The sequence below is a fragment of the Xiphias gladius genome, chromosome 18 (genome assembly GCF_016859285.1).
Source record: "Xiphias gladius isolate SHS-SW01 ecotype Sanya breed wild chromosome 18, ASM1685928v1, whole genome shotgun sequence".
NCBI lineage: Eukaryota > Metazoa > Chordata > Actinopteri > Istiophoriformes > Xiphiidae > Xiphias > Xiphias gladius.
The window spans coordinates 12,013,113-12,022,375 of record NC_053417.1 but is presented as its reverse complement, the minus strand read 5'-3'; the positions used below and the strand labels follow the sequence as shown (position 1 = coordinate 12,022,375).

The following is a 9,263-nucleotide window of genomic DNA, read 5'->3' as shown; positions in this document are numbered from 1 at the left end:
TCCAACCTGATTCTTAATTGAAAATAAAAATTGTTTAAAAAATGAAATAAGCCATTTTTAAAAAAGACCTTGTATTTTGAAGACAAGTAGTGCTTACAAAGGTATTTCTCTTTTCAGTGAAGACATCGACGGTCCCATTCAGATTGACATACTGTATGTACAGTTAATATCAAATTCACCCACAATACCACCTCTCCCAGACTGCACAGTCTTTACACAGTCCAAGTGACACATTATTCATCAGTTAAGAAAAGGTGAAGCTGGTCACATGCACAACTTCTTCCCACTACACGGATTCACACCGCCTTGTCAAAGGAGTCCATGAAATAGTACAAAAAAAACCAACACTGACTGAATGACAAAATTGTTTTTTCCTCCACTCTCATCCTGAGAGTCGGAGGCTCCACCAAAGTCCTCCACCAGCCAGCGTCCATGGGGTGACGTCCAGTAGTCTCCAGGACACACTGCCGCAAACATTACCGTCATCTCCTCTCCCACACCCATGCCCTCATACTGAAGATATGATAGTCAAGGGTGCCGGAAGAATGTTGAAGACACACTGAAGACGAAAAGGCTTCAGGCTCTTTGAACTGTCACCGCTGAGCAGCTTGTAGCAGCTTCGGAAAATTTCTAAACACAGCATTTCTTCACAGAAGAAACTCCCCACTTTCACGGCCGGTGGAACCTGGAGAGACAAACGGAGCAACCGTGTGTAAAGGGGGACAGTGCAAATCGTGAGAGCAGAAGGTGCCTTTGTCATCATACCCGGCTATGATTGCAGCCATTAATCACTTCCGTGGGGTTATTTTTAGCAGAGCCGTTAAATGTGCTGAGGGGTTGGACATGTACCCTGTCCTCATCCTCCCTCTGGGTCACTCTTACAACTCAAAACAAGGAGTTGCCTTCCAAACAAGCTTAGCCAAGGACACAGTGGCATTTCATTATTTCTCTCTGCCTGACAGTATGAGCTCTCCAGAGGACAACCTCCCCTACTCCCCTGTTCAGAGGCACTCCCATCTATCTTTAGCTCCTCGACGCGCTCCGGATGAGCAAGGAGAGCTAAATTTAGACCGCTGCAGCCCAGAATAGAGCACACATGCCTTTCCCCAACAAATACTACACACATACATACACCTCAGAATACTGACCTCGTTAGGTGTTTGCTTGAGGCATGCACTTCCATCTCGGTGCTTTTGAACTCATTCAGCTCTTTTCGGATTGCAGCCTGTGGGGAAGAGGAAAAGCAGCATTAGACCATCCCTAAGTGCATCCAGAGCCATTGGGGCACTGCAACCTTCGGACCGCAAAGTGGAGGAGGAGAAAATATAATGAAACTTAAAAATAAAAAATGAAAATAAAGAGAACAGGGGATTTGGATAAGCTGATGGCAACAACATGCGATGCTGATGGTCTTGATGAGCAATAGGCATAGAACTTTGGGGAATTTTGTAATCGGACTGGCCTAAATAGTGGACTTCTTTTGGTGATAAATCCGAGTGATTACTGTTGAAAAACTCAAAAGTTTCTTCTCTTAAAGACAAATAAAACAATATTTGTCTGTCTGTGCTCCACACAAACACCCACCTTGTCTGCTGCTGAGAGCCGAGTCCAGGGCTTGTCTGCTCTCCTGTCGTAGTCCTGAGCTTTGGCAACCTCCACATAATCGCTGAAGCGGATCAGAATCTTTCTGTCTCGCAGCTCGTCTACCGTGGGCCGCTGGTTGAGCTGGAGCACACAGGAAGTGGGACAAACACTTATAGCCAGTTGCTGTTATGTTTGAATTGACCAGAGGGGCCTCCCTGTGCTTGATGCATACAGTGTTCATTTAGTTAATATTGTTAAGGTGTTTGTTATCACTCAGCCACAGAGTTGTATACCTTTCTGTTTAGCCGCTGTTTGATCTCCCTCCTCTCCTCTTGCTCTGTCTGGTCATTTCTCTCTGAAAAAAAAAGAAAACAGCAAATTATAAATCCATACTATATCAGCAAGTAACAAAAAAAAATATGAAATACAATACAGGGCATTATTTTATTTAAATGATTCATGGGCGTAGGCTCGTCACTCAGTGTGTAATTAAACCGATGTAAAAATATTGAGGCCGTTGCAAGTCTATCATGCAGGAATCTCCGTACAAATTCAGCTCCCACCACTTTCAACAGGGGTCCCAGTGAAGAGGGGATGTGCACTCATGCGTTCTTCTGCTCCTGAATAATGTACTACACTGGGTGATCTGTGCTATCATCAATACATAATTTTTGCCGTCTTTGAACCGTGCTTTTTGAATAGTAAATATTAGTAATCAGATGAAGAGAGGCACAAGTGTTTGAACTTACGTTTCAGGATGTTGCGACTCTCCAGCTCCTCCACATTTGGTCTCTGGCTGAGCCTCCTGCGGAGAAACACCAAAACCACGTTTTGAACCATTTTGACTTCAGGTGTTCCCGTCCTATCCCCTCTAAACCGGCTGTAGTTTCTTCACTGTGCGCGTTCTCGAAAGGAATCCCCTATGTCTCCATCTCGCATCCAAACCGCGGCTGTGATGCTTCGGCAGAGGCGCTCCCCACATCTGGAATAGTCAAAGAGGCGCGATTCTCCTGGTTGAGAATTCTCCACCGAATTATTTTTCGATTTCAAGAAGCTGCATTTCAGGCGCAGCCTTCGTATTGCGTTTACTGTACCGCGCAACGGTAGCGCTGGCACTCCTCTTTCCCATCCGCCACTGAGTACAAGCGCTTTTGAACTGGGTCGTGATGGGCTTCTGGGGCGCGACTCCCCCAGTCTCCCTGGTTACTACATGCATAATTTGTGGGAGGCGGAGCCTAACAAGCTCCCACTCACGGCATCCCCAACCACCTCCTAATCTGCACTGGGCTACTGGAACAGTCACATTACCCATTTTGTTGCATCAGTTCATTTTCTTTCTAGTCACGTAAAAGAGGCCTTTTTTATTTTTTTTTTTAAAGGAATGAAAATAATCTGTTTCCACAGGGAATAAAATACTTGATAGGATCAAAATACTGTAGCGTATTTTATGATCTAATACAATTCCAGTCTCTTCTTTGCTATATTGACCAGGTTTAAACATTCAGATCACACTTTGTCTATTTATTTCAAGCTATCGCAATCCCTTCACCATCAAAGCATCCAAAAGGTCTCCAAAATCCAATGTTTTCCCGGAGTCTGTGCGTGTGAACTGTTCATACTTTGTATAAATAATAAATGTGAGCTGCACAACAGGGATCCGCTGCGGACAGCATGTGGCACACCTCTTGAGGTGGAAAGGACAGAGAGGGTAGAATGCCACCACGCAGCAGGACTCTCTTTATCCCCTCACCCAAGCTGATATTGAACACTTTATAGTTCTGTCCTGTAAAAGATCAAAGTTAGGTCACATGTACTGAGACCCGGGCACAAAGCAGTCCCGTTTGCTCAATGTGCACGCCTCCGATGTCAGGCACTGAATAGCTAATAAAATAGTTTTAGTCTTCTAAACCCTGTTAATACAATATAAGTAGGACTTGAACCAGTTCAAAACCACATTTATGTAACAACAGATGCTCCCAGCTACACAGAAAATTGCTCAACTGCATTATGCAATAAGCACTTATCTAAGGTTTGTCTTGTTTTGTCTTTTAATTAAGGGAAACAAAACTGGCAGAACAAAGAAAGCAGGGTTCACATAAAAGACACGACAAAAGTCCCAGAAATCATGACATGATACTTTCAACCCTTCCCAAACGCTGTCTTTCTAGTCAACACTGTGTAGAGTGAGAATGAGTACTGGCAAGCAATCAGTCTTTGTTAATTAACACGTGTGACTAGACATCCAGGAATAGCATTAGGAATAATTCAATTGTTTGACTTCCCTAGCGAATTCTCTTCTGAGAAATAAGACTAAAAATGGAACATAAACACCAAAGAAGTTGTCTGGAACAATTTCAGCATTTTACACATAATCAGTATGTAGGAATTTGATTAATTTCTTCCTAAATGCATTTTAACCTGAAAAAAAAAAACACACCTTACAAAACAGAAAATTTGTTTCTGTTCTTTTTCTGTTACCGACTGTGTGAGGTTCCCCTTTTGATCAAAGTAGTTTTTGATCAAATCAGGCATGTTTTTATGCTACTATCTCAAGATCTCATCAGGTGGGGAACAGCCCAAAAAGACAACTCTTCTGCTTCACGACCCCGTCGATAAACAAAGCGTTCCCACTGCTCAGACATTGTTACATTTTAAACAGATGAAACAGAAAATCACTTCCAAAGCCCCAGAGAATACAACCATCCACTGTATTATTGACCCGGTGGCCGAGTTGCTTAGCAACAACACTTGGTATCTTTGAGACAATAGAGTCTTCCCACAGAAATGTTCACTTCTCCCTAGCAACACACTAATGGGGATTTCACTTACACACAGAGCTCTATGTGCTTTACAGGGAATCGGTGGCTATTTTTAGATACAGACTGCTTGCTTTTCTCGTATTTGTTGACGAGCTGAATAACTCACAGATCACTTTCAATATTAATACTAATTTGGTTTAAAAAAAAAGGCAGATTTTCTTCTTCATGAGCCAAATGAATCCCGACATTTTATTATTTTGCGCTGCTCGCACGGGACAGAAAACAGTTTATTTGTGATAACTGAGAGTATTACTACATCAGACAACACACTGACTCACTGCACCAGTTTCTCACCCACTGCTTTGTACATCCGGGTTTAGGATACAATTGCATACAATTGATACATTTTGAAAGGTATCCCCAGAATGCCATGATGACGCATAAAGGCCTATTTGGCATATGGGTTTCCAAATGCCAGTTAGGATGTTCTGCAATAAAATGAGTTGGAATAGAAAATCTAACTATGCCAGCCCAGAGAGGAATGAAAAATCAAAACAAAAGAATGAAAAACCTATGAGTGGGTGGCAGAGGCTTTCAGTCTTTTATTTCAGTTGCCAACTGCGCAAGGAGACAAAATTGGCCTTTCCCAGCTCTCGTCCTTTTTCAAGTACAGTAGCAGGCACCCACCTGCTTCCCCAACCCCCATTATTTCTGCTGATATAACTCCCCAACAGCACATTTGCGGAGGGAGGGGAGTGCATGGAGAGATGCATTATTGAACATTGTCAGGCGCTAAGATTAGAAAGAGCGGAGTGTGGCTGCAGCACAAGTGCCAGGTGGGGAGTCCAAAGATAGAAAGGTCATCTATCACTGACACAATGGACAGACAAGGTGTCACTATCCACCATAAGTCCTGATGGCATTTTCTGCTTGATTGGCAGCAAATGTAACGGTAGGTTTTCATTGTGAGTTGCAGATAGGATGGAAAAAAAGAGCAGATTGAGTCTGAAATGGGAGTCACCTGGAGAAATCCAGAGGAGTGCGTGATGGATTGTTTTGTGATTCAGTATGCATGCCCCAGGGGAAATGATCTTTTTTCCTCCAGTAACTCTGCCCTCCTTTTCACCATCCTGAGCTATATTTAGCCAGGATTCCCCACAAAATGGTGCGTTATGCCTTCAATATATGCATATACTGCACTGTAGGATAATTTGGCGTTATTCTTGCATACGCTTAACACTGTAGATGAAGTAACAGTATTTTAAAAAGTTATTTAGAGCTTCAAGCTTTACAGATTACGGCGCAATAACTCCAGACCAAACAAAACAGCAGAATAGAACAGCTGCTTTTTTGTGAAGCCTTTTTACAAGTGTAAAAAATTTAAACTGCTGCTCAAAATCCTGGAGCAGTGCAAAGGTCTTGGGTTTTTTCAGCAACGTCAGCATGAGACGCACAAATAAAGCTGCTTTAAGAATTTTTGTTGATCCTCCTGAGGTCATTAATTTATTCTGTACTTGTAAAGAAATTTAAATGACTACAAATCTTGTGAACCATGTGCTGTGTAGAACTCGGTCTTTGTATAACAAGCAGCTTCTCTCACTGCTGTGCTAAAAGTGGAACCTCTGCCTTTAAAGTATTGACCCTGCTCGCTCTTATACAAGCTACAGTCGCGCTCCATCCTCACCTTTACATAATCTGTGTGCTCGCAAACCTGTGAACGCCTGTGCAATTTTTCTCAAATAACAATAAAACGTTTTCTCCCAGTCATTCTATGAATAGATCAGGGAGGCAGTATTCTTAGTTTTCTCACAGACAGACAGTAGGTCCTGTTCTCTAGAAAGTGCGGGTGGTGGTCTGTGCTTGGCTGCGAGTTATTGCACAGTAGGTTATGTAACGCTGTGGTGTGCCCCTGTTTGATGTGCTGCTGTTAAAGAACCTAGGTCTTGTGATACATTCACACACGAGACTAATGCTAATAGTCTTTGGACATTAGGTTTCTCAGTTGTGTTGGAAAAGCTAGATTTTCTATTAATCTGGCAGGGAAGCAGACCTAGGTCAGTGGTGTGTCTTGTACAAAGAAATTCTGTCATCTGTACTTGTTACACTCCAGAAACTGCGAGAACAATTGTTCTTTCAAAAACAGCTAAGAATTTACTGAACATGTGCATATTTCCTGTGCCAAAAGATTTCTGGGACTTTATTCCATTCGGTCGCTCAGTGGTTTGATTGGATGTCGGCCCATTGGCAGACATTTGGAGGCGTCTCGGTTTTAGTTAAAAATGGTTACATGCTAGGGTAGAATATAATAGAGAGACTTCCCAGTAAGGGGATTGGCCTTGAGTAACAGGCATTACATTCAAACCAATTCCTCTGAGCAGTAAGAGATCACACAACACAAATCAAGTCTGTGCAAAACAACCAGATAATACGCTTGAATCTGAATTTTATCTCACCTCCACCTACTGTTGGGTATTATGTAACTGAGACAATTAAGCATATAGGTTTTCCCTGCAAAAAGCATTTCCCAGGTCTGTCATGTGTTTGCACTGTTGCACCATGAATAGTATGGTAGTCATTAATTAACTGCAGAGCTGATTGATATTGAGGGATTGTAGCTAAAAATATATTTAAGCTAGGACAAAGAAAAATTCTGTTACTGATATCATTAAAACATTTCATATCCAATTCTGGTTATTGCCATTACTAAAGACACAGATAGCAATGTAGAGAAGATTTCATTGCTTACTTGGCAAGTTTCATCTCAATCTGCTGGCGAATTTCCTGGCGTTCCTGGTCACTCCTTGCTGGGAAAATATTCCTGTCCTCCAGCTCCTGCTTGCTGGGCCTGTTTCGTAGCTTGACAGCCAGCAACTCCTTCCTTAGCCTGCGAGGAAGTGTGCCTGCAACCACGCAGACACGCATTAACACACAGGAACCTTTTAACTTATTCGTCTTTTCTTATCCTAACAATATGCAAAGACATACTGTAAATGAATAAAGTATTCCAATCCCTGATCCCAAAAATGCCACTAGCTGCTAAATCTCAACAAATATCCTCATTAACTGAACATTATTTACGGTGCAGTTTGCAAGTATTTGGACATTTGGATGCTATTTCCATTTTTGCTCTGTACTGCAGCACATCGGAAATCAAAAGAAACAAAAATTATTAGCGGTGTTTGAGGATGTTAACATCCATGTTTCTGTATGACAAGTTGCCCTTTTTATATGTAACTGTCAACGTTGGATTACCAACTGTGCAAACCCGAGTACTTCCCCGGACCCAGATCTCCAGGGACCCCAAAAGCCCAAGGTTCACTCTGTCAGTGGGTTTGTCATAATTGCATTATTTGCAAATTACTTTGGGAATACTTACTGGTAAAGCATAAGATCAAATGTAACAATAAGGTACTTGAGGCGTTATCAGGGGGGCTTTCCTTGTAGAGGGGTCAAAATAACGTGGTGCCAAAATGTAGTTTTAAGTCCTATATTATTCAATCTGATTGTATAAATGTCTATAATTCTGCATTAATTAACTGTTTTGGCGACTTTACAAAAATGTTATGGTGAACTTATTAGCATCAGCTGTCTATTTACACACCAGGCAGCCACATGCCAACATCAGCAATTATTTGGAGTCGTGTTTCTGGCCACCTGACAAATGTAAATCCGATATTCATTCTCATTTTAGCTCCGTTATGGTCTCTACCAATGCCTGTAGGAAATATCTCTCTCTCTGTCTCTTTAGCAGCCAAATGCTCCAAGGTGTTCACCAGATAGTCGCTAGCTTTGTCTGTCTGCTCGGGGGATTTATCAGAGCTTTTCTGCTGAAAACTGCTGCCTGCTGTGGTTGGAATTGACACTGGTGACAGTGGTGAGAGTGAACCAAATTATTAAAGTTGCGCACCTCAAAACCAAAACAATGAGCTGACAGACACTAAAATACTCTGTAGAGCTGAGAAGAACTGCTGAGTTCTGTGTGGTTACATCATCACAAGCAACCCCTTTCACAGTAATAATATGAAATTAATATAAAAACATTGATTAGTGCAGCTTTCAGTTGTGCAAATTCCCAAACAAATGTTGGTTTAATTAAAGTCCACAAGCTAATTGATGCAACAGAAAACCTAGGGCCGTTGAGTATCCAGGATCGGAGCACTGGTTGGTCTCTGGGGCTCAAAGCAAACTATAAAAAAGGTGCTAGCTATGAGAGTCCCATCAGTTTTAGGACAGTGCAGTAAGACAATGACAGGACTTTATTTGTTGCAGTGTTATCTCAGAACAGATGTAACAACATTCAAATGAAAGAAAATGTCGAGTATGTTAACCTCAGAGTGACTGTTTCATTTTAGATCTAATATGTATGGTACAGAGTCTTCGACCCACCGGAGATGACGGACTCATTCCAGCCGTCCAGGTCGGTGGGGAGGCCTGAGGTATTGGAGAAGCACTGGTCCAGCCGCACGTTCTCCTTGTTCTCCTCCGCCTCCTTCTTGGGCCAGTCAGACCCTCCACCTCCCACACAGCCACCCACCAAAGATAATGTGTGTTGGTTCTCAGAGCTGCAGGAGCGAGAAAGCCGCCCATCAGAACACCACAGCCGCGGGGGTGAGCCCTGCTCACACCCTTCATGGACACTGAAGGGACACAGGGAGGAGAGCAAATGTCCAATTAATGTTGATGACAGTGGGCGGAGTTTAGGAAAACATGCAGATTTTAAATATCGTTTTTAAGATTAAGATTTAAAACAATTGATTAATTATCTATTCGAAATTCTAATTACAGTACAAATGGTTATATTGTCAGAAATGAGAGATTTCTGCGCAAACTTCATTATAGACACCCAATACCGACAGTATTATGATCATATCCTATCAAAAGATATCAAAGCCGGCATTAGCTTTAACATCAGTAAGACTG

At 42.2% G+C, this 9,263-nt stretch overlaps 1 protein-coding gene across 1 annotated transcript in view; it reads right to left on the bottom strand.

Annotated features, from left to right (window-relative positions):
• Positions 1–11: 11 nt before the first annotated feature.
• phactr3a (phosphatase and actin regulator 3a) overlaps positions 12–9,263 on the bottom strand; it is a 34,093-nt gene continuing 24,841 nt past the window's right edge. The window contains exons 6-12 of the mRNA XM_040151661.1: positions 8,730–8,980; positions 7,090–7,243; positions 2,334–2,389; positions 1,878–1,939; positions 1,585–1,725; positions 1,149–1,225; positions 12–685 (exon numbers count right to left, since the gene is read on the bottom strand). Of these exons, the coding sequence (XP_040007595.1) occupies positions 670–685; positions 1,149–1,225; positions 1,585–1,725; positions 1,878–1,939; positions 2,334–2,389; positions 7,090–7,243; positions 8,730–8,980 (757 nt within the window). The 3' untranslated portion in view covers positions 12–669. The remainder of the gene's footprint in view (positions 686–1,148; positions 1,226–1,584; positions 1,726–1,877; positions 1,940–2,333; positions 2,390–7,089; positions 7,244–8,729; positions 8,981–9,263) is intronic.